This window comes from Monodon monoceros, unplaced genomic scaffold (genome assembly GCF_005190385.1).
Source record: "Monodon monoceros isolate NGI ecotype Baffin Bay Population unplaced genomic scaffold, NGI_Narwhal_1 Super_Scaffold_6, whole genome shotgun sequence".
Lineage (NCBI taxonomy): Eukaryota > Metazoa > Chordata > Mammalia > Artiodactyla > Monodontidae > Monodon > Monodon monoceros.
This window is the reverse complement of record NW_021703783.1, coordinates 11,126,418-11,152,356: the sequence shown is the minus strand read 5'-3', so window position 1 is coordinate 11,152,356 and position 25,939 is coordinate 11,126,418. Positions and strand designations below refer to the sequence as shown.

Genomic DNA, 25,939 nt, shown 5'->3' with positions numbered 1-25,939 from the left:
AAGTCCTGAGCAGAGGAGAGGGTTGTCATTTACTGGGGGCCCCCTTGGAGAACCCGACATTACTCATCACTTAAGTCTTTTCTTAACTCAAAGCCAAAGGCTTAATATAGGTTTTAGGTATTCATAAAAGAGGTATTACTTATAACACCTGTGTGAGAATGTGAAGTGGTTAGGAGAGGAAACATAGTATAATTAAACTTTGATTATTTTTTTCTTCAAAATACTCAATATGCAAAAAGACTTTTCACTGATACAAAAAGGGTCACTTCCTCCGTGGGGAGATGAGGTTTTTTTGTGCTTTCAGTAATATTTGTCAAACCAAATTCAACATCTAGCATGGGTCCCAGATACAGGAAGGACTGGATCAGTGTAATGGTTACGAGTGAAACTTACTTCAGCAAATACTGATTTTGAGCAGACAACTCGGTCTTATACAGTGTAGCAAATCTGCTACCACACCGTAAAAATTTAAAAAACAGAAACCTCCATTAAATAGAGTCGGGAGACCAGAAAGGGGAGCTCTCATGCCCTGCGGCATAGCAGGGTCTAACAGGAAGAAGAAAGACACCTCTTCTTTCCTGGCAAGGGCTGGGCGAATGTAAAGCCATGAACTCTCTGTTTACTATACCCTCCCATCTTCCTTTTCTTCTCTATGAAAGCATTCTTCTTCCCTTGCCCTGTAAGGACTTGTACATGGCGCACCGCAGTCGCAGAACCTGAATTGCAACTCTCTGCTGATCCTGAATAGACCTATCTTTGCTGGAGAAATACCTGGCACGCTATTTACTTCAGGTCAACAAGATTCACCATCGAATTTGAAAAATTAAAATCAAGGTTTTTCTTTCCTTATAGGTCGCAGTTAAAATTGACTTTGACTTGGCACTGAGTTCCTTTGATGATCAGTACCAAGGCTGCAGCCAACAAGTCATGGAGGACCTGATTCAAGGGGATTACTTTACGAAAGAAATAGAATCTCATAGGAATTACCACAGGGTCTGGCAACGTGCACACTTAACCTGGTTGAGACAAGGAAAAGCTCTCCCTGAGAACATGACTGTTACACATGCTGTGGCCATCTTGATTTATTCGTCGAACGACAGTGTTCGTTCAGACTTCTCCAGAGCCATGGCCAGTGCTGCTGGGTCTCCCCAGCAATATAAACATTCATTCCATTTCAAATATCTACACTACTACCTGACCACGGCAATCCAGCTGCTGAGGAAAGAGATTGTCACAAGGAATGACTCTCTGTGTTATGAGGTGCACCATGAGGTGAAGGGCGTTTACTTGGAAGCCCCCATGGGTGCCACCATTCGCTTTGGCCAATTCCTCTCCACCTCTTTCCTGAGAGAAGAGGCACAGAAGTTTGGGGACCAAACTCTATTTACCATATTGACCTGCCTGGGGGCACCTGTACAAGACTTCTCTCTCAAAAAGGAGGTCCTGGTCCCTCCGTATGAGCTGTTTGAAGTTGTAAATACGAGCTACCACCCAAGAGGAAATTGGTTGCAATTGCAGTCAGCTGGGACCCAGAGCGCGTATAACTGTCAGCTGCTAAAAGGTATTGTTATTGATCCAAATTGAATCCACTCTTACCAGGATTGCAGGCCACCATTTACTTTTTAATCTTTTCAAAGAAATATTTATTTATTTATTTTAATTTTTTTTCTTTTTTTAATTTTTATTGGAGTATAGTTGATTTACAATGTTGTGTTAGTTTCAGGTGTACAGCAAAGTGAATCAGTTGTACATATACATATATCCACTCTTTTTTAGATTCTTTTCCTATATAGGTCACTAGAGAGTATTGAGTAGAGTTCCCTGTGCTATACAGTAGGTCCTTATTAGTTATCTATTTTATATATAGTAGGGTGTATACATCAATCCCAATCTCCCAATTTATCCCTCCTCCCATTTTCCCTCCTGGTAACCATAAATTTGTTTTCTACATCCCTATTCTTTTATAAAAGTTGTTTTTCTGAGTGAGCTTGGGGGAAAAAGGCCAAAAACATGGATATTGGCCTTCAGTAATGGTGGAATTGGCAGATTAGAGAAAACTCACCTTGTTTCTTGGTTTCTCCTCTCTTCTTTCTCCTCAACTACCTGTAGGAAAATGTGCTTTGCAATGGCCCAGATACACAGGGCATTCTAGACAGAGAGAGTAAATATCTCTACTGGAAAAGGTAGTGCATAAAACATAACATTTTACCTTCTCCCTCAAGCTCATTTTTTGTCATGGTCATTTCATGAAAAAGAAGTGCTAAAAATAAAGCAGGAGGTGTGATTTACTCATCCACTCCTATCTTTTAATCGTCTTCTCTGTTCCAGGAAGTGAGATAGGAGGGCCCAGGCGATACAAAATGAAAAAAGCAAAATTACTATCCTAGGAGGATTTTTAGTCTAATGAGAAGCGGAAATATGAACAAATGTCTACACACAAAAGCACTAAGTATACACCAGATGTTTAAGCAATGGTTATGGTTGCTCGGTGAAGGAAGACGCTCGTTCTCTCTGGGGAAAGTGAGAAGCCTTCACAATAGGAGACCACTTGGGACTTGAAGTAGGAATGGGGGTTTTCAGTGAAAAAAGAGAGAAAAGGTCATTTCAAGCAGAAAAAGCATATACTGAATCACAGAGATTTCAAACAGCCTGGTATCTTCAGGGAAATTTTGAAATTCTGCATGGCTGGAATGTAGGGTGTGTAGGACAGAGGAAGAGGCCAAGAGTAGAAAGGAAGTAGGACACTGATAGGGGCTGGGGAGTTCTGATGGGGCCAGATTGTTTAAAAAAAAAAAACTCTTGTATTCCATGCCAAGGACTTTCAAACTCCATGCTGTAAGTAGTGAGAAACCATTAGAAGTCTGTAAGGAATGGAGTATCAATCAGATCAGTATTGTAGCAAGAGCCTTGATGATATTGTGAAAAATGAACCAAAGCAGGAGAAATTAGAGTTATCACAATAAAAATACGTGTTAGTCTCTTTTTAGAAAAACATGTGGCTGATCCCATTTTATCTTTGTATGTTGTCAGCCACAGTCGTTTGACGGAGCAAATGCTGTGCAAATTCGGTAGCAAATGCCGTACCCTGTTTGATTCAGAAAGAGGAAGACTGTCCTTATCCACATGTGCATTCGTTTACACTCAAAGTCAACTGCAACCCAGCTAGAGGGTCTACCTTTGAAATATTCCCGAATCTTCCTCTACTCCATCATCACTGCTGCTGTTAATCATTCAGCCTGTCAGCGTTTCTCAACACGTCAGGGCTGCAGTGTTGCAAATGTCCTCAAACTGGCATCCACACTGAGGTCAAGGTCCTGCTCACTCTGGCCTATCTGTAAGGCCAGAGACAGTCATTTCCATTAACTGATAAGTAACACTCTGCTTATTCCAACATCCTGGAGCAGTATTAGATTGATGCAAACATGAACAAAGGGAGAAGGGAGGTGGCATGTTTTTCTTATCTGAGAGTCCTTCACTGGGAGGGAGTAAGGTCAGTGGTCTCCCCAGCCCTGTTTTTCTAGATGGCTGCTGCTGCCCACTTGACTTCTGACCAATCACCTGGACTAACCATTAACCTCAGCCTGGGGAATTCACAGAATCTAATTTCTCATGAAACTGGAATCCTCTCAGGAAACTGTTTCTTCTCCTTTCGATTTTTTCACCAGCAGAAGCCACAAACTACTCTATGTCCCCAAAAGTCCCTATGAGCCAGTGACTTATGTTTCCTCTCCGGTTCCCTTTTAATCTGACAGACGCAATATGTGAAAAACAACATGAAGCCATTTAAAATGGGTCAGCCAGGGACACTGCAGTTCTCCCGATGAAGAGACAGTAGATGAAAGAGCAGAGCTTCCCCAGTCCTCCAATGCATTTCAAAATTGCTTCCATTAAGTTGTAACTGAAGTTCTCAAGTTCAAAGAGTTCCTAGGAATCTGTGGCCTTCAAAGAGTCAAAAGGTCAAATTGGTAGCATAACTCATTGACGGGAGTGAGTTGGCAAAAGAAAAATTAAGACAGGGGCTTCCTTGGTGGCGCAGTGGTTGAGAGTCCGCCTGCCGATGCAGGGGACACGGGTTCGTGCCCCGGTCTGGGAAGATCCCACATGCCGCGGAGCGGCTGGGTCTGTGAGCCATGGCCGCTGAGCCTGCGCGTCCGGAGCCTGTTGCTCCGCAACGGGAGAGGCCACAACAGTGAGAGGCCCGCGTACGGCAAAAAAAAAAAAAAAAAAAAAGAAAAGAAAAATTAAGACATTCTAAACTAATAGCTTTCTCTTCTAATTCTTCTCTCACCCCTCACATGACCTATACTTGTTACCATAGAAACATGTTTTCAGGCCCAGTGGAAGACTTAAAATATGTTATGTTAGTTATTTGTCCTTAACTGTTGCTTCTTTCAGCAACATAATCTGTGCCAAAAATCTGTAGACACACAAATACATGCTCTGTTCTGTATCATTGGAGTCACAAAGAAGAGGGGTTTATTTGCGAAAATGTTTCACATAATTAAAATTCTTAAGCATGCTTCTAGAAAAAAATGTAGTCAATTGTTTGTGGTCAGTGTGGTTTTACATGTTAATCTTGCCAGTTACTAGCAGTGAGAATACAGGCAAATGGCTTAGTCCCTCTGTGCCTCAGTTTCTTTATATGTAAATGGGAATAATTTTTAAAAATAGAACTTACCTTGTAAGATTCCGGTGAAGAGAAAATGAAGGAACGCATGCAAAAGCTCTTAGAACCGTATGTGACACATGTAAGTAAGTAATCAAAACTCTTTGGCTACTATTACTATTATAAGTCTTTATTTTATTAACTTACTGTTTCCTATTTTCTTTTACTCTGGGTTTCAGTTATCCCAAAGTAATTTTCCCAATTTGTGGCATCACACTTACCTTGAGGTAGCGTGTCTGTCTCAGACGAATGGATGAAAGAATGAGTAATTGGATGAATCTGGAGACCACAGGGCATGATGGGTAGAGCAGAGATGGTGGAACCAGTGAGAGCTGGGCATATGTTAGTAGCTCTGTGGCCTTGTGCAAATGACAACTCTGAGCCTGTTTCTTCATTTATAATATGGGGGCAATACTTGCCTGGAGGGAATGTTGTGATAGCACTTGTTACCCTCCCTCTCAAACACAATTGAAAAATTCTGGGAAAGTACTTTGCACATGGAGCTGGGATAACAGTTTAATGGCACAAAAGTCTACTTCAGTAATATTGACAGTTAGAATAGAAAGAAAGGAAGAGACAGAAGAAACACATTTTTTTTTGGCCATGCCATGCGGCTTGCGGGGTCTTAGTTCCCCCACCAGGAATTGGACCCAGGACCCCTTCAGTGGAAGCACGGAGTCTTAACCACTGGACCGCCAGGGAAGTCCCATAGACAATATTCTAAAAGAATAACACTCATCACTCTAAATTTTGACAGAAAGAGGTTATAGGTAACATTTACCACCAAATAAGATTAACTAGATATACTGCATGTCACTTTTACCTTTTATTTTTTCCTTTTTTTCAAGAGATTGAATATGTATTTCTGAACAATCTAACTCACAGATTCAGACTTCATGAGATAAAAGGCATAATAATTATGCATTTCTCCCCAGACTGTATACCTAAGGCAGAGGTGACCAAATTCAGGTTATAATACACCAATAAAATGGTATTTGTATAGAAATTTAGGTTACAAAAGGCTTTCACACACATTATCTGTTTAATTCTTACAACCACCTGTACTTTGGGCTATTGACCCCCTATAATGATGTGAACACTGAGGATTAGAAAGGTTAAATGGTTTCTGTAAGATTATTCAAGCAGGTTATAAATAACAAAAGTGAGACCGTTTCCCATTTTTTCTAACAAAAAGTCCAGGACAATTTTCTCTGTAGGTCACTTTCAGGAGATTTATTTTGTCATTCAAAAATGTTATTGACAACCTAAAATTGGCTTCAATCTTCTGTGCTCTGACTATTGACATTATAAACAAACTTCACATTCATATAAATATACAAATATGTTCACACAAATGTATATATAACAAGATAATAGTTGATCTTTTCACATGCATTTAACTAGTGTTTTTCATCTTAACCTATTTTATTACATTATTAAAGATTGATGGCCATGACCTACTGAACTGATGTCACAAACCATTAATGGAATCACAACCTCCAATTTGAAAAGTACTGTCCTAGGGACAGAGAGAATAAAAAGCATTGAATAGTCTAGAAGAAAAGTAAAGACAAATACAAAAGTAAAGTTAATGTGAGTTGTTCTGAAATGAGAAATTTTGTAGATTGTAATTAATTTAATTCACAGATTTTTTTCATTTATTCTTCTAAATATATTGTCTGCCTGTGTGAAAATAATAATAATAATAATGTGAGGTAGAAATGATAATGACCATATGAGAGGTAGAGAAAAAGTATCAAGAGAGTTAGGAAAGAAAAGTTACTTTAACCTGAGAAAATAAGATTAAAATAAGCTATTTTTAATATCCTAGTTATTATGAAGGGTGCTTAAGAGGTGGTTTTGAAGGATGAGTATGATTACCACATAGTAATGTCTCTGTGTTTGTCTCTTACTTGAACATTAGCATAATCACAGTGAAGCAAAGTGAAGAGTAGTAGTGGTGATCATAGTATTTCCAAAAACCTGGAGGTGCTCTCATTTTACAGATGAGAAAACTGAGGCCCAGTGAAAGTAACAAAAATGATCACAGTCAAGCATCTAGGGGTAGAGCTTCAATACCAAAGCCAATCACACCCTCAAATCATAATCTTTCTCTGTTATATTGTTTCCTTGTCAATCAGTTGCTGACAACTCTTCAGTAGAATCTTATCCCACGAAGAAGTGAGAAAGGGTGGGGTTAGAGGTCCTTGTGATCTCTAGCCTCAATGAAGAGAAAACAATACAGAAAATGCTTAAGAATCATTCTAAGGAGTGACCTGCTAAAGTGGTATTGATTGTTCCTAGGTCCCTGTGAGAATTCAGATAATACAATTTTAACACAAACTTTGACAGAAGCTTAGAAATAAGTATGCATTATTAATTTTTCTTATATAAGAAAAGTGGGGTTTTGAAAATTACTGTTGGTAATTTTCCAAATAGAAATTCCAGGAAACTCAAGGGATCTTATATATTATGTGGAAGCAATGGAAAAGTATTTCCCCATCATCTGATCATCCTATCAAACAATATGGTCATCAAACAATTGAGGCAATCATAGAGTTGAATGATTTTCTACCTCAAATGTCTTTTATATGCTAAATAATCAGCAAAGGCTGGTTGAAAAGGAGATTCCACTCTTTAGAGCATTTTTAAAATTTTACTTATTTATTTTATTTATTTAATTTTTGGCTGCATTGGGTCTTCGTTGCTGCACATGGGCCCTCTCTAGTTGTGGCGAGCGGGGGCTACTCCTCACCGCGGTGCACGGGCTTCTCATTGCAGTGGCTTCTCTTGTGGCGGAGCACAGGCTCTAGGCACGCGGGCTCAGTAGTTGTGGCTCGCAGGCTCTAGAGCGCAGGCTCAGCAGCCGTGGCACACAGGCTTAGCCGCTCCACGGCACGTTGGATCTTCCTGGACCAGGGCTTGAACACGTGTCCCCTGCATTGGCAGGCAGACTCCTAACCACTGCACCACCAGGGAAGCCCTAGACCATTTTTTTAAAGGTTTACATCTTCCATCTCATTCTATATCCTTATCCCATTGTACTCCCAGTTAGTAGTTATGCCTGACAATAATTTTTTATATTTCAGTGTTTCTTCCATCAGCCACAGCTTAGTGGCTGCTAACCTTTCCCATGAAGAGTGTGTACGTGTAGGCAGTATACACACACACACACACACACACACACACCAAACAGGACTGTGTGAATTGTTTTTGCTCGCCTTGTAATAAAAAATTTGATGAATGTACATGCAATATATGGAGAGAATAATACAGTGGTTAAAAATACAGAGTTGAGCCAGACTGCCTAAGTTTGATGGCTGCCTACACTACTTACTAGACGCGTGATGTTTGACAAGTTTCTTCACATCTCTGTGTCACAGTTTTATCAACTAAAAAATGAGGATAAATGCCTCATAGTTTTTGTGTGGATTAAATGAGTTAATTTATAGCAAGTGCTTAAAATGATCCCAGCACAGAATAAGCCTTTAATCAATGTTCACTTTCATAATGGTGATACAGATGGTGACAATTAAGATGGGGATGATGGTAACGGTACTAATTCTGCTGCGGATGATGATAAAGATGGGAAATCCGGAGATGTCTACCCCCAACTTGCTGGGTACCCTGAGGTACACCTCGTAACCTCTTGGTACCTGTTTTATCATCTGCAGAATAAGCAAGCTGTCAGTTAGAGAACTCTAAGAGAGAATGTTTTCTTTAAGTGGCTATAGCTTCACACCATTTACAATAGCCAGGACATGGAAGCAACCTAAATGCCCATCGACAGAGGAATGGATAAAGAGGATGTGGCACATATATACAATGGAATATTACTCAGCCATGAAAAGAAACAAAATTGGGTCATTTGTAGAGACGTGGATGGACCTAGAGACTGTCAAACAGAGTGAAGTAAGTCAGAAAGAGAAAAACAAATATCGTATATTAAAGCATATATGTGGAATCTAGGAAAGTGGTACAGATGAACTGGTTTGCAAGGCAGAAATACAGACACAGATGTAGAGAACAAACATATGGACACCAAGAGGGGAAAGTGGCGGGACGGGTGGGATGAATTGGGAGACTGGGATTGACATGTATACACTAATATGTATAAAATAGATAACTAATAAGAGCCTGCTGTATAAAAAATAAATAAATATTTTTTTAAAAGTGCTACCTTCAACTATTTTTGTTAGGAATTTTCTAAGTTTAAAAAGTGAACCAAAGGAGAAATGAGGTGGTTTTTTTAAAAAATCTCTGCTACCTAAAACATCTCTAACTCTTTTTATGTTTTTTTGTTTTCACAGCTTCCAGCAAAAAGTGCATCCCTATTCCCGTAGTTATTGCTTCTCTCTCATTTTTGACCTGTGTCATCATCTCTTCCAAAAGTAGAGCATAAAAAAAGGTTGTGGTTTTTGCCTTCCCTGTACCCTTTTGCTTTATTCAAGTCAGGGCACCCTGAATCCCCGTAGAGAATTATTCCGCCCAGCTATCAACTGATTCAGAGCTGGCTCAGTCCACTACCTATGGGTAGACCTGTAGGTATATTTCTTCTTCATGGATACAGAGATTCATGTTGGATAGAAATGACTCAGTCTGAGCCTGTGAGACATAATCAGGGTACTTTATTGGGATTGGGGCTGGGTGTGGGGTGGGGGCCACTTTTTATTTTGAGTGGAGAATAGTGAAAGCAGAATATGAGTCTAGAATCGCTAGCAGCTATCTTGCCACTGAGAAGAGAGCCCCTGTCTTCCTGAGAACGGAGCTAACACAATGAAAGAAGAGCTGAGAAATGAAAAGAAAGTGAATCTTGGCGAGAGTCTATGTGCCCCTAAATCCAACTGTGCCTGAAACTGGATACCATGGGCTTTTTCATTACATAAATTATATTTTTGCTTCAATAATTTGAATTAAATTTTCTGTCTCAAACAATTGAAGGAGTGTTATGATGAATACAATGATTTTCCCTTATTTTTTAATTTAATGATCCTAAATATTAGGAACAAATCAGAGACTCTTGAGTTAGAAAGCAAAGGACAAATTCATCAAATGAGAAAGTGTTGAGCCCCAGAGGCATACTAAAGGTGTGAAATTTCTTTAGAGATTTTTTTTTCCCTGATGTCAAGCAATTTTATTATTTTAAAAAAGTTTTTAGAGATTTTTATCAGCATTCAAGACCACACCAATGTAGAAACCCAAGAAACAAAAGGGAAAGTTAATGAAAGATGTTAGTGGAGTCTCATTCACTGCCAGTAACGGGGTGTTGCACACAGGTTTCTTCTAAAATATTACAAAAGTTAGAATTTAAACTCATATGTTAATTCACAGAGGACTTTATGGCAAATTAGATTTTAAGCCTTCATCACAAATTTAAGCACATTTGTTAGGAAAAGAAGTGTATGTATGTGGAGATAAAGGAGAAAAAAAAATCTAATTACCAAGGAAATATCAGAGATATATTGAGTCCCCATTATGTGCAAACAGTTAAAAAGAAGTATAAATCATCGAACTTCACAGCTGGGGATGTTCTCCGACTTTTCTTTCAGGTAGTAGACAAGATAAGTGGGGTGATGGGGGATTGCTAGGTCTCTAAAGACCCTACTAATTGGGCTAAATGGGGTGAAGATGAGAGCTAGTTCCATACCTTTGAATTCTGAAAGTCCAGGCTACTTAGCTCCTCTGAGATTTAGATAAGAAGCAAGCATTTTTTTAAAGAGAAAATAGGATTTAAATTTTTAAACGAAAAAATGTTTAGGGCTTCCCTGGTGGCGCAGTGGTTGAGAGTCCGCCTGCCGATGCAGGGGACACGGGTTCGTGCCCTGGTCCGGGAAGATCCTACATGCCGCGGAGCGGCTGGGCCCGTGAGCCATGGCCGCTGAGCCTGCGCGTCCAGAGCCTGTGCTCCGCAGCGGGAGAGGTCACAACAGTGAGAAGCCCACGTACCGTCAAAAAAAAAAAAAAAAGTTTAAATGAGGAAAAATCTTAGGTATTCTCAGAAAGGAAAATTCCAATAGAGAACTAGAGTTAACTGCTTTTAAAGTAAGTAGTAAATTCCATACTTCTTAAAAAGAAAAAAAGAAAGCTAGAGTTATTGTCTTTCTTATTCTTAACGAAGTTTCTATTAGGTATCATGTGAAATATGGCAATCTTTTTTTTAACTGGAGTGAAATCACTTTACAATGTTGTGTTAGTTTCTGCTGTACACTGAAGTGAATCAGCTATATGTATACATATATCCCCTCCCTCTTGGACCTCCCTCCCCACCCCATCCCACCCATCTAGATCATCACAGAGCACCGAGCTGAGCTCCCTGTGCTATACAGCAGGTTCCCGCTAGCTATCTATTTTACACATGGTAGCGTATATATGTCAATCCTAATCTCCCAATTCATCCCACTCTTCCCTTCCCTCCTGTGTCCACCCATCTGTTCTCTACATCTGTGTCTCTATTCCTGCCCTGCAAATAGGTTCATTTGTACCATTTTCTAGATTCCACATATATGCGTTAATGATACGATACTTGTTTTTCTCTGACTTACTTCACTCTATGACCGACTCTAGGTCCACCACATCTCTACAAATGACCCAATTTCATTCCTTTTGATGGCTGAGTAATATTCCATTGTATATATGTACCACATCTTCTTTATCCATTCATCTGTTGATGAACACTTAGGTTGTTTCCACATCCTGGCTATTGTAAGTAGTGCTGCAATGAACATTGGGGTGCATGTGTCTTTTTGAATTATGGTGTTCTCAGGGTATATGCCCAGTAGTGGGATTGCTGGGTCAGATGGTAATTCTATTTTTAGTTTTTTGAGGAAGCGCCATACTGTTATGCCCAGTGGCTGTATCAATTTACATTCCCATCAACAGTGTAAGAGGGTTCCCTTTTATCCACACCCTCTCCAGCATTTATTGTTTGTAGGTTTTTGATGATGGCCATTCTGACCAGTGTGAGGTGATACCTCATTGTAGTTTTGATTTGCATTTCTCTAATAATTAGTGATGTTGAGCAACTTTTCATGTACCTCTTGGCCATCTGTATGTCTTCTTTGGAGAAATGTCTATTTAGGTCTTCCACCCATTTTTTGATTGGGTTGTTTGTTTTTGAAATATGGCAATCTTGAGAGCATACACTCATTTGCAGTTCATGAGAGCTCAAGACTTTTTGGTAGGCAAATGGATTTGTCTAACGTTTTTCCCCAATACAAGCACATCTCAGAAATCCTACTTCTATTACGGTCAAGTAACAAGCACTAGGTCTTTTTCTGTGTAAAATGTTAGAGCATTTCCCTTTTTCAATGTCTATTATCTCCTAATCATAAGACTTCAGTAGGAGACAAAGAATAACTCATCTGCTCTGGTCTTATTCACATAGGCAAGAAAATGCTCTTACTCCTCATTCATTATTCTTATTTACTTCTGGATAAATCATATCAAAAGTATTTAGTGATGGCTTACGATAGGCAAGCCACTGAAGTGTACAGAAATTGGTATATGAGTGACAAAAATGCAAAAGTTTTGTTTCCTAGGCCTGAACCAGATTATTTAGTGATAGTGTATACATTTATCTGGAACTCACACTGTAGGAACTAGAAATAGAATTACTAAGAGTGGGAATTAGTTGAGGGTTATTTCAATTATGCTTTAAGATGAAATACAATGTTTAGAAACATCCTCAAATATAATACCATACTTGATTTTTTTGAACAATATATTCCTCTCAGTAACTGCCATTTCAAGCAGGGTTTCTTTGACTATTTATTTTTATTTGAATAAAGCAAAACTTCAGGAAAATAGTTTGCCAGGTGACTATTCTTCAAACTCATGTCCCAACAGACCACATGTCTGGCATCCAAGGTCTTAGAAAGTACTATAAAAGCTCACAGGATTTGAATTGGTTTTCTGACAGAAATGAGCACTACTGTTGCACTCCTACTAGTCCTTGGCTTTCTTAAACACAGAAACCTTGGTTTCCATAGTTTTTATGGCTTTTTGGAGGATCTCTAAGATTGGTCTCATGGTTTTGACAATTTGCTCCATCTGATCTGCAGCTGACTCGATGGTATCCTTGGCATTCTCAGTGTTTAGTGCATCCTGCAACTTTTTCAAGGTGTCTATTGTAGTGGCTTTGGATGGACCAGGACTTGGGCTTTTCTCAGATATGGTATCATCTGATTGCTCTTTGGTGTCTTTTCTATAGACGTCACTTAACTGAAGATTCATGATGGGATATTTCATCAAGAGTGAAAGAGAAGATTCCAAACTCTCAGGGATGTTACTATTATTCAGCACAGAGGCAATGACCCGTGTATGGACATTTTTGAACATTCCTTTGGCTGACTGTTGCAACTCCTTTACACTGCTACTCTTCTCAAGCATAGAGCACATAGCTGTTGCAATCTTGGAACATAAAGGTTCACATTGCATTCTGTCCTGCTTTGCCACCACTGCAGATTGCATCTCCTTAAAAGTTTTGAGCATCTGTTCAAAGACATCCTTAACATTACCATCTTCTTTCACAGACATTAAGAAGATCTGAGTGTTCATACTGCTGTTAAACAATTCAGTGAGTGCATTTGTGAAGAAAACAAGATCGTGCATGTGAAAGAGGAACGTTTTGGCAGCTTGAACAAGCCTCTCTTTATCCTTTTCTGACCCTGAAGACATTTCTTCAGCAGAAATGTTTCAGCACTGTAAAACAAGTAGTAATCCAAATGAAAACTAAAAGTATATTTGTCAACCATAAAGAGACTGAAAGTATAATCCGAACATGAGAATAACTCTTATCAAAGGTTGGAAAGCTATACAAGCTTCAAAACAGAAATGATCTTGTGCTTTAATAAAAAATAGTTAAAACAGAGTAGAATCGGGGGGTTTCATTAAATTTAAACCACATATCAAATATTGCATGGTAGATCCTGAATTGGATATGCTAACATATGGAATGACAGTATTCTCAGGTATTACCCTCAATACCCATCCAATCTAGTGAAAAAGATTGGATAAAACATTAAAAATTACATAGAGGGGCTCTGGTTTCAGTTAAGATAGAGCAAGCACACTCCATCCAATCATTCCCACTGATGACAACTAAAAATCACAGACAGAATATATAAAGTATCAAGTAACTCTGAAAGGTGGATAACAGCAGACTGAGGAGGTAGAGAATGCAATATTCCAAAGAAGATCAAGGCCATCTAATACAAACTCCCAATGTCTGTCCTGTCCTTTATATACTTTCATTAAAACTTGTCTTCTTCTGCAATAGAGAAAAATGTTAATGTCTCTAACCAATGTTCACAATCCTCTTTTGGTATTTCCTCTAGAATTCTGCTCTATCAATCATCTCCCCTTTTCTCTTGTGCTGTGAACTGAAGTCCTCCCAAAATTCATGTGTTGACACCCTGATTTCCAGTATGACTGTAATTGGAGACAGGTCCTTTACGAGGTAATTAAAGTTAATGAAGTAATAAGGGCAGGGCTCTGGTACGATAGGATTAGTGTCCTTGTAAGAGGAGACACCAGAGAGCTCCCTCCCTCACTCTCTCCACCTTGTGAGGATGCAGCAAGAAGGTGACTGCCTGCAAATCAGGAAGAGAGCCCTCACCAAAAACTGAATGGGCTGGTACTTTGATCTTATATTTCCCAGACTCCAGAGCTGTGAGAAAATAAAACTTCTGCTGTCCAAGCCCCCAGTCTATGGTATTTTGTTATGACAGCCCAAGCTGACTAATACATCTTGCATCCTCCATCACTCCCTCTTTATTTTTCCTTCTCCTTTAACTATGTACATACTCAGTTCCCTGTTCAGTTGGTTAGGATTCCAGGCTTTCACTGCTGTGGCCTGTGTTCAATCCCTGGTCAGGGAATTGAGATCCTGCAAGTCACATGGCGCAGCAAAAAAACAAAAACAACTGCCCTATTCAGTTTAAAAAAAAAAGTTGGACTCTGATTTCTCTTCAAGTAATGATTCCATCTCACTCCTTCCTTTAATTCTCAGATTTCTCAAGAGAGAGATTCTTTACGTCATTGTAATTTATTCTATCCCTCACTATTTTCCTGTAGGGCATCAATAAGTTCTAATTATCAAATCTCTTGGCCTATTTCCAGGCCTTAACCATCTTGAGTTCTCTGCGTTATTAAAATTGCTGAATACCTCTTCCTACTTCAAGATTTTTTCCTCTTGAGGGCTCCATGATGCTGTATAACTCTGGTCCTTCTATATCCTCTCTAAGCATATATTTATTTTATAGGTTTCTCTTCCTTATACCACCAATGCCTTTCCAGTCTCCTAAGTGCCACAAGGCTGTGTTTTTGGCCCCCATTATATTGTACACGTTCTCCTTTCAAGATCCAATAACTACAAATGCCATCTGTATGCAGATGACTCCTAAACTTCATGGCGTAGGTTCAGCAATTCTCCTGATCTCCAGATCTATATTTCCAACTACCTACTGGTCATCTCCACATAGTGACTGCACCAGTATGTGCCGCACAATTATCCAAAACTGCTCTCACCTCCTCAGAAAACACTTTCTCCTCTTAATCTTTGCCTCATTATTGAGGCTCAAATCCCTTTTCCTTTTCTCTTCCCCATATTAAATCAGTCCCTAAAATTTGTTAACTCCCTTTGAACTTATTTAAATCCATCCCCTTCCTTCCATTCCCATAACTACTACTCCAGTTAACTCTCATCTAGACAACTTTAATGGTCTCACATTGTATCTCAATATTTTTGTCAAGGGGTCACAAACTGGCGATCCACAGGCAAAATCTAACCAGCAGGTATGCTTTGTTTGACCTACCACAGTGTATTCTCAAATTTTTTATCAGTTGCAAATTTAAAAATTGAAACATAGAAATCTGGATTTCTACTGATTATTGAAAAAATGAAATTAACTGGCAGCATTAAGTCCTTTTCCTGAGTTGGAGAAATTTCCTAGAGCTGAGGTTGTCTCCTTTAGACTAGACATTCACCCTCTATATCCTATTGTCTTACACTAAGTGTTTCAATTACTTACATATCTTGTCCAGTTACTACAGGCATTGGAGTTGGTAACCCATGTTTTATTGTCCATACCCACTAATCCAGTTTGTATAAACTGACTTTCCTGAAATCCAAACCTCCTAATATTATCCCATAACCAAAAACCTTCGATGGTTCAGTATTGCCTAGAGAATAAAATACAATTTCCTAGCATGGCATCTAAGGCCATCAACAAACTGCTCTCAAGTTTCCACTCCTTGCATTCCCTTCACTGCTCCCACATATACTCTGTGCCACCAGCATAGTGGGTTAATTTTGTTCCCTGAAAATGCTCCACAGTTTTTTGTTCACAGTTTTCCCTTCACCTGCATCATCTCCTTCATACCCCACCTCCTAACACATCTATTGAAATCCTACTTATCCATCCATACATACTTCGACTACACTGGCCACAATACTTTTTTCCCTTTTTTCCCATGTTCCTACATGGTGGGTCCCTAGGCTATGTCAAATGCAAAATGACCCAGAGGGACAAAAGTAATCTACTACACCTCACTTGGTCCTTCTTTAGAACTATAGGGCAGCACCTTTAGATTTTACAATCCAAGTCTCCTAGCTGGCATCTTGGTTCCCAATCCTCTACCCACTCAATAACAACAGGAATTTTTGTTGTTAACATAAGAATAGCTATCATTTAGTAAGTTTTTGCCATAAAACAGGCACTGTGCCAAGTATTTTACATTTATTATCTCATAGTCCTTTTATGCCAATCCATAAATTACAAACTAGTAAATTACAAATCACTAGAGGCTGAGTGATTTTCTTGCTTCTGATGTGTCTTTGCTGTAGGGGAATCAGTGGGGATTAGGACAGAATCTAGAGAAAGAAGCATGGGAGACTCTGATTTAAGGGAAAGGAGTCAAATTGATCTTTAAGGTTTTTATGTTGTCAAGACAATTAACCAAGATGACAAGAGAGATAGTGATAAAGAGCAGAGAACCAGCCAGGAAAGAAGAGCACACACACAAAAAACACATTTGGCTGAAAATATCTGTATCTATATCTCTTGAGAACTTAGATCAATCAGCAACAGGTACAAAATGCAACAGAAGCTAAAGGAAGTTTAATATCTGGAAAAGTTGACATGATGGGAACCCAAAATCTGAGAGCTTCAATCAAAGAGGCATCTTGTCTACTGAATTGAATTAGCTCAGTTGTATAGCACTTTTCAACAACAAAAAAGTCCATTAAAGAACAAAAATTTTAATGTTTTACCATTGCACTACTAATTACTTATAATTATTATAATAATTATTATAATTACTTATAATTAATAAACTTAATATATACCAATTTTATATTAATATAGAAAATAAAAGAATTCTGAGAACTAAACCATGCAGAAACAGTCGATGAACCAGACAGGCAGAGGGACCCAGCAGGGACTAGCAAAGCCTGTAAGTCATCACATTCCATTAGAAACATCCAGTTGAAACCAGATGAAAAAGCACTGCAGCAATACTCCCCAACAACTGCTGGGACCACTGAACTCAGAAACACAGCAAGGTAAGCAATATGGGTATCTCTATCAGTATTGATATAATACTCTGTTTCTCCATATTAAAGGGTGTTTGCAGTAACAGGTCAGGCTTGAATCCTAGTCATAACTATAATAAAGCAACAAAACAACTTTTTTTAAGCGGATCCCATGACATGTTCCTGGTGATCATTTATGTCTCTGAAGACACCAAGAAAGAAGAAAAATAACAGCTTATATAATTAAGTCAGAGGGGATGATATAGTAGTAAAGACATCAATTTTAGAAAAGAATAAGGATGAAATGACCCCTGTGTGAATGTGTGTTGTTTACATGGAATGTAACGTTTCCTTTTATGTCTTTAACATTAATTTAAGCATTCAGTATCTGCGAAAATATGAATGTGTGATCTAATTCTAGTTAATGTATAGCACTTATGCTCCTTCATAAGTTATATTACATTTAAATATCACTGGGCCTTTGCTGTGTGTCTCCAAATAGACTGTTATCTTCTTGAGGGCAAGGAACATTGTCTACTCAAGGCATATGGCAGAGGTTTCTCAAGTGAACATTTGATAAATGCTGGTGAATGACCTAGATATTCTGCTTTCTGGTCAGAAATATTCTTTTAAAGACTTTTTATATCAGAGTGTCATCACACCATGATCAACCTTGTTTTTTTTAATGAAAGGCCATGGTTTTGATTTAAATTAAAGAAGGAAGCTCAGAACTAGTTAGTAGCTGTTATTTTCTCCTGAAATGCTTCTGACTTTACCATACCCTATACCCACACTCCCAGATAAGTGAACCTTGCAGGATAGCTGGACCCAATATGGGTAGTGAGGACAAGAGACACATTGGAGAAAGGTAAAACCTTAGAGAGCACTAATGACCAAATATCAGAAGCTTGGACAGGGTCATGGTTTTTCTTTTTTTCTTTCTTTCTTTCTGTTTTTAATTGTTATTATGGGAAAAGTTCAAACATACACAGAAGTAAAGAAAATAATATAATAAACTCCCACACCCCCATAACCCAGCTTCAAAAATTATCAAAACAAGTTTGATCTTATTACTTCTATGAAGTTACTCCAATCTACCTTCTAGATTATTTGGAAGCAAACCTCAGTATCATTTCATCATTAACTTTTTCAGGATGGATTTCCACAATGGCAAGAACTCTTCAATTTGACCTTATGCTCCTCAAACCAATAATATTTAACAGAATTGTCTTTGACTTTGAAACACACCCAGTGTCCTGCTGTAAAAATTTATTTTTGATGTCAGTGTAAAAGTTTTTGGAATGCATTTGCAATACATGTCAAAAGTAATATAAATTTTTATTCCTATTGATTACATAAATTGTATATTTATATAATCTGAATTTCCTCTGGAAATTTATCCTGAGGAAATAATCCAGATAATTGAAGAGGGAAAAAAGAACTATGTGTATTAAAATACTTATATTAAGACAGTGAAACAATTAAGAATTTGTTAAATTATGGTAAAGATATGTGAAATACTTTATAAAATATAAATATATTTTATATAACCAATAAAATAATTATAAAACTAGAAATAGGGGAAGTGTTTAAGTAAATTAATATAAGATGAAATTTTATTTCTTATTATTACAACTTGGTAAAAATACTTATGCATTTAAATAAACTTTGGAAAGGAATAATAAAAGAAAAACAAGGTGGTAGGTTTATAGGTGTTTTTCCTCCTACATATTAAAGTGTTTATATATCATTGCTATAAACTTTTTATTTTAAAATACTTTGGTTTATCAAATCTTTTAATTTCATCATGTTATAATTCTACCGTCTATCAATGCACAATCACCTGTCACTTCCTCCATGAATCTTCCTCTAATGACCTCCATATGAAATTTTCTCTTTAAATTCCTATAGCACTTGACAGTCAATGCAGTACTGTTATTCACAAAAGTATCCTGAGAAATTTTTACTTACATATGTGATAATCAATACATTTTTATTTTGCAAGGTGGCTCCTTTCCTGAAAAACTAAAAGAACTGTATAGTATCACTAAATAAACTTTACCTTTTAGATACAATCATCAGTATATTTCTCCCATTTCTTACATGCTCTTTAATCATGAGTGTTTACTTCTTATTTCAACAATACTGATGAGTTAGGTCCAATAAGAATCCATCTGAAGCTAGTCTTTGTTTTCATTCCAAGTTCCTAAGATGAGCAGATCAAGTATCAGTGCTTCCAGATTTGTTTACTTCCTTTTTTTAAATAAAATAACAAAGCCAAAATACGTGTGATTTCCGAACTTTATTTTAGCAAAAGAACTCGCTCATCACACAAACTTTTCCCACCCACAGCCCAAATAGAGCAGCAAAGAAAGCATAGGTGCTTCAGCAAAGGCTGGGGTGAAACTGGCGTGCCAGAGACCAAGCACTCCACCTGCTGGCTAGCAATTCCCCATCAGGCTGCCCCAGGGCTCTTTAGAACTTATTTCATGAACCACTACAATAAAATGCTCAAATAGCCACACAAATTCGGCTGTACAGAAGTGGATGGTAACTGCCCATCACTAACAGGGAGCACTATCATGTTATAACAAATAGTGTAAAAGTTCACATCTGCCATACAAAAGATGCAGGTGATCAGAGCTGGATTAAGTACACCACTTAGCTACCTGCTGATGCCCATCTTATAAGTCATTTTTTAAAATGACTTTAAAATGATTTTAAAAGACTGAACTTTCACGTCAATATTTAAAAGATCTGCCCTGAAAATGCAGTAAGATAGAGGACAGTGTATAGCCCAGAACTCTCAGCTACAGTACTGTATATCACTGGTAAGACATCACTTGAGGCATGCCTAAGTAACAACTGTGATCTTTAAGAAGGGTGACTCCAACTAATTGCAGACCTTTTTTGTTTTGCTGAGACAAGTAAGCAATTCGAGCATCAGAACTAAATTGTTATGGGCAATAGTTGAAATGCTGCACATTGCCAACTGAGATTTTTCATGCGGTGTATAACCTCTCCTCTAAGTATCAAGCACATATTTAAGAGTGTCAATTGGAAAGGTACAAATTGTTAACCCTCCCTAGATGATGGACTGTCTCCACATGGCCCCAGTGTAAATATTATTAAAGTATGAGTTCTTTTGTTTTGTTTTTCGTTTGCTTAATTTTTATTGGAGTCCGGTTGATTTACAATGTTGTGTTAGTTTCTGCTGTACAGCAAAGTGAATCGGTTATATGTACACATATATCCAGTCTTTTTTAGATTCTTTATCAATATAGATTATTACAGAGTATTGAGTAGAGTTCCCTGCACTATACAGTAGATGCTTATTAGTTATCTATTTTATATAGAGTAGTGTATATATGTCCATCCCAATCTCCCAGTTTATCCCTCTCCCCATCCCCCGCTTTCCCCTGGTAACCATAAGATTGTTTTCTACATCTGTGGCTCTACTTCTGTTTCGTAAATAAGTTCATTTGTACCATTTTTTTAGATTCCACATATAAGTGATATCATACGATATTTATCTTTCTCTGTCTTACTTCAAAGTGTGAGTTCTTTAAAATTTGAATTTGCACAAGGCAAGCACCACCTCTATCTATAATTTTGTATGACGTAGTGCTTTCAACTTGACGTTGTAGTTTTAAATCTGTCTTAACTTCCTAACTAGATTAGAAATTTCACGAAAGCAGGGACCATGTCTCTTTCATTTCTGTATGCTCTACAGAGCCTAGCATACTACCTTATAATAAATAGTAAAGTACTACTCTCCATTAGGTAAATTGCTACTGAATTATTAAATTACTTCCTTCATCGGGCTCTTCAAATTTCACTTGTCCCAAACATAATTAATTGGTTTCACCTTCAAACCCCACCTCTCCTCCTCCTAATTCTCTAGCATTTATCTCACTGTTGGGATGGAAGTAATTTTAAACTGTATTCAGTACTGGGGCAGGTATGGTGGCAGGGCTGCTGAAGATCTCTTTGCATAAGGAGCCCTCAGTCCCCTTCCCCAAGGAAGAAAAAAAAGAAGGTAAGCCTGACTCAGAAAAATAAGTCTTTTTTCGTTAGATGTGAAAAATAATTCTGAGCACATCATGATATCTCTTACTCAGACTTGTTATTGGCACAAAATTATGGATATCTGCAACCTAGGAAGAAGGGTATAAAAGAGCATGTGCAAGGGCTTGAGTATGTAAAGGAAAGAAAATACTACTTTTGTAGCTGAAAAAGTACTGTATCTGATTTCTGGTAAGACTGAAACTTTTCATCAATTAATTACTACTATTTCTTCTTTTACTGTCTGTTCAGAGTTGTTTGCATGTTTACCTGACTGTTTTCTGTATTAATAACAAGACTAGTTAGAAACCAATACTTTTTAATATTTCCTGTATTTTAACCAGTTTGCTTTCAGTCCTTCTTACGTGGTCATCTTTGTTAGTCAAATTTTTGTGTGACTTTTTCCCATTGGTTTTACGCTTATAAAGCCCTCCATATACATTTGAAAATTATCTGTTTTCTTCTAGCTATTTTATCATTTGATCTTTTTTACATATGTTACACTGATATTTTTTAATTAATGTTTAATCCCCCACAAGCTAGCCCATTATGCCAGGATCATTTATGGAATACTAATTTCTATTGATTTGGGATTCTACATTTATTATACGTTAAGTCAAATGTATAGAAGGGTCTTCTTTGGGGACTATTTTGTTCCATGATTCCACCTACTCTTGCACCTATACAATACTTGTTAATATTATGTTTTTATACTGTTTTAACGTTTGAGGAGGAAAAAGTCCCAACATTACTTATCCTGAAAAAAGTAAGTAGTCTCACCTATTTAGTCTTTCAGATGTATTTTATGATTAATTTGTCAAGTTGTGTTAAAACAATGAATTAATTAGGAAGGAAGTGACCACTTGGAAACATTCAATCTCCCATCAAGGAGGAAGGTTCATCTCTCCATGTGTTTATCCTGAGGTAAATAGAACCACACATCTTTTCTAAAAGCTATGCCTTCAGATAATGGCATATGACAGCTTTTAGAGAAATTTCCCACTTTTTCAGGGTAAGAAAGACTCCTCTCACCTAAATATCTGGATGGGGATGTAGTTGGTGATCTTCTAAATTCAAAGTCAGAAACTGGAGTTTTCACTTCATGATAAGATCTGAAAACTAGGAACCAAAAAAGAAAACAGTTTAACGTAAAATTTCTAGGAGAAAAAAGCGAAAATCAAAGTCCCAATTTGTGGTTATCAAATTGCAGTTTGCAACCCAGTGGTGAGTTTGTGGAATATTTAATAGTCCTTTAACAAACAATTTCTTTAAATGGAATTGAGATATATTCTAATTTGTGGACATTTGTATCTGTCACGTGTGTGTGTGTGTGTGTGTGTGTGTACTGTATCTAAATCAAAGATAAAAATGAATTTCTGACCATTGATACAATTTATTCCACCAGGGGTACTAGTGCATTTTCCTAAAATTAAGAGCAAAAATTATTATGTTCCTAATCCATTTTCAAAATTTTTCCCCTTTCCATTTCCAAACTGTATCTTTATAACTTGGAGGATAGGTTATGTTCATGTTTACTTTCTTGAGAGAAAACATCTTCATTCCTTCCTCCCATGCTTCTGAGGTTCCCAATATCTAGGCTAAGAACAGTGGTCCTAGAAAGATAGGGCCCAGATTAATTAGCATGTTGTTTACACAAAGAGAGGAGGAGCCAGATCCCACACAGGTATAAAGGACTCCATTTCCTCCTTCTTTTCTCCCAAGAATTCAAATGAAATATTCAAGTGTCAGGCACATAGTAAGCCTATTCCAGGTGTGCATACTGCGGAACATTGTTCTCACTAGCTTCAAACTCTCACCCAAATTCACTCAGAAGGGTGTTGCTTATTCCTTCTTTCTCTGAGCCCAAAGTACAGACACAAGCAGGCTACAAACACCAGGCTTATTTTATTCATTCTGTGATGTACTCTTGCTACTTATTCCCTAATACCTTTGTGAAATGACATTATCTTCTTTCTGAGACTAACTCTAGCGTATCTGAATAATGGTCAAGTGTAATATAGACAATTCTAAATAATTTAATTTATAAGCTTTGCCAATGGAGAACCAGAGAGATAGTCAGAACTGCCCTGTCCCTTCCATGATACCCACTGTCTCTCCAAGTGAGATTTTAATCTAAGGAATCTTGAAAATAAACTGTTATCACGAGGATTTTTTGGTAAACATTCTAATGTTATATGTGTTGCCTTTGGATGCCTCTTAGGTTTGGAGAGCAAATAATTGACCTGTAAAGACATAAAGAGTGTTTTGAATATTGTAAATTAAGATAACAGAGTATACAAACAAAATTAGCAATTATTGCCCTGTAAACTCAGAGATCTTAATATTCTTCTGATCCTACTAATTTAATTCCAAATATTAGAAAAATCAGTCTGGTTGGTCTATTCAATGTGGTGACTAGAGTTTGAGGAAATTAAGGGTCACTGGTAATCAAGAGCTAACCATTTCAAATATGTTATTAAATATTACTTGGAAATAATCACATTTATTAATAATCAGATGCTAGATAAACACAAATCTTTCCTATCTAGGATCTCCCCCCTCCACAAGATCTAATGCCATAATTAATGCATCAACAAGTTGCATTATGTCACCCGTATTTTCATACACTTACTCCAAGTTTCAAAAACTTGTTTTGAAGAACTTGTTGAGTTTCCTGAGAAATTCCTTAGATAGCATACTACTTTGCTGTTCATAAAGTAAAAGATTTCCTGGTCAAATCTATATATCCAGCAGATATTTTTCAAGATTTCTAGTAAAGATTTACTATTGTATTTTTCAGAGATCATATTTGAAATATGGCTCAAAGTGACTTCCTCTACCCAGAGAACCCAAAAAGGCGACAAGAAGTAAATCGTCTTCACCAGGAGCTCCTTGACTGCTTATCTGACAGCTTCCATGCCACCAATAAGCTGATTGGGGTTTTAAATACGCACTTAGGGTGCAGGCTGGCCTCCATTGAAATGAAAAGAGATGCGACCATCAAAGAAAACTGTGATATCATCATCCAAGCCATGATGAAAATCCAAAAAGAATTGCAAAAGGTTGATGAAGCACTAAAAGATAAACTAGAGCCAACCCTTTATAGAAAACTTCAGGATATTAAGGAAAAAGAAACCGAGAAAATTGCAATAGTACAAAAGGTTATTTCAGTCATCCTGGGAGAAGCTACTTCTGCTGCCAGTGCAGTGGCTGTTAAACTCGTGGGCTCAAACATCACAACCGGCATAATTAACAAGTTGGTCACTGTGTTAGCTCAAATTGGTGCTTCTCTCCTTGGTAGCATAGGAGTTGCTGTTCTTGGCCTTGGCATAGATATGATCTTCCGTGCCATCCTGGGAGCAGTGGAGAAAACACAGCTTCAAGAAGCCATCAAAAGTTATGAGAAGCATCTGGTGGAATTCAAGTCAGCCTCAGAAAAATATCATCATGCCATTATTGAGGTCACCAACACAGTGAAACACCAAATGAAATAAACAGTTACTTTATTTGCCACTGGAATATTTTTCTGCTTCTTTCTCAGTAATAGTGTTTTGCTTCTTTGATTAGGCTCATTTTCCATAAGCTTCCAAATAGACATAAATACCATAAACAACTCAGAAAGAGGACTCAAAGATGCTAAAACTAGATGACTCTAGAGAGTCTTCTATCAACGATGAATGCCTGGATCATTTGGTGCTAGACCCTGTGAATAAAAGATTACATCCTGGTATGTCTTCTCACTGTGCTCTACAGATCAACATTAGGGTGAATGCTATTGTAGAGCAGCAGGTGTAGGGGTTACCTTTTCCTTTTCTAATTCCCAGTCAAAATCCTTCAAATTTGCATTGAATGCACAGACTTTCACTTCTACCACCAGCTCAGACATCATTTAGTTCTAAGGGACATACTTAGTAACTTCTGCCCACATGCAAACACTGAGCCTTCCAATGGAATAGAAATACTATCGTAATTTTGACCATCAGTTTAAATCCAATTTTCTGTAAGTTGGAAGAGACTGAAATATGGTTTGTAGCAATTTATGCCAACGATGAAAGGAGGCAATTGTTCTGTAAGCTTCTACTAATTACACACTGTAATCTGGATGGAACTTTAAGAGGGAAAAGTTAAAACTATAAAAGATAAAAGTTGTTTCTATAGTTGCAATCAACCCTGACCAACTGTGGTGTGATGATTAAATATCCCTCAAGTGAATGTCTGAACACTTTGGAACATTTTCAAAACAAGCAAACAAGCTAATCCCAGGTATATAAATGAATTTAGTATGCAGGAGAAGAAACTGCTACTTACTGTTTTAAGAATTGTCATTTAAAGGAAAGTTGTAATTTATTACTTTATGAGTTTTAAAAAAAGCGAAATTTTATTTTCAATACTAGCAGAAAGCTTCCCTTGCTATATAAAACTTTAGGTGATCCATTTCATTAATTATCTAATTTCAGGAAAATCCCAAGGCTACAGAGGCCTAATGGTTCAGTTGAATTTCTGAAGATGCCAAGTGTTTGTTTTCTAAATACTTCACCAACCAATTACTCCCCATTGAGACTCCTAGGTTCTACTTACAAATTTATTTTAAAAGTCATTCATGTTGACAAAGCGAGAGAGTGGCATGGACATATATACAATACCAAACGTAAAACAGATAGCTAGTGGGAAGCAGC

General features: G+C 37.5%; 3 protein-coding genes across 7 annotated transcripts in view; 2 read left to right on the top strand and 1 right to left on the bottom strand.

Annotated features, from left to right (window-relative positions):
• ART4 (ADP-ribosyltransferase 4 (Dombrock blood group)) overlaps positions 1-17,189 on the top strand; it is a 19,647-nt gene extending 2,458 nt beyond the window's left edge. Inside the window, exons 2-4 of one of the 5 annotated variants that reach the window (XM_029206340.1) lie at positions 853-1,561; positions 8,977-9,074; positions 17,032-17,091. In XM_029206340.1, coding sequence (XP_029062173.1) covers positions 853-1,561; positions 8,977-9,068 — 801 coding nt within the window. In that variant the 3' untranslated portion in view covers positions 9,069-9,074; positions 17,032-17,091. Of the gene's footprint in view, positions 1-852; positions 1,562-8,976; positions 9,856-12,875; positions 13,006-13,197; positions 13,268-17,031 lie in introns of those variants that run through there. The other 4 variants (XM_029206341.1, XM_029206343.1, XM_029206344.1 and 1 more) reach the window with 4 other exon arrangements.
• On the bottom strand, positions 12,356-14,685 carry CUNH12orf60 (chromosome unknown C12orf60 homolog). The gene has a single exon (XM_029206345.1). It carries the CDS (start codon positions 13,340-13,342, stop codon positions 12,611-12,613), a length of 732 nt encoding a protein of 243 aa, XP_029062178.1. The 5' UTR covers positions 13,343-14,685; the 3' UTR covers positions 12,356-12,610.
• On the top strand, positions 17,066-25,939 carry SMCO3 (single-pass membrane protein with coiled-coil domains 3). Its single transcript, XM_029206346.1, has 2 exons — positions 17,066-17,228; positions 24,064-25,939. Exon 2 carries the CDS (start codon positions 24,080-24,082, stop codon positions 24,755-24,757), a length of 678 nt encoding a protein of 225 aa, XP_029062179.1. The 5' UTR covers positions 17,066-17,228; positions 24,064-24,079; the 3' UTR covers positions 24,758-25,939.

Excerpts from the sequence above, each read along its gene's own strand:
- CUNH12orf60 (XM_029206345.1), bottom strand. The coding sequence starts at position 13,342 with ATGTCTTCAGGGTCAGAAAAGGATAAAGAGAGGCTTGTTCAAGCTGCC.
- SMCO3 (XM_029206346.1), top strand. The coding sequence starts at position 24,080 with ATGGCTCAAAGTGACTTCCTCTACCCAGAGAACCCAAAAAGGCGACAA.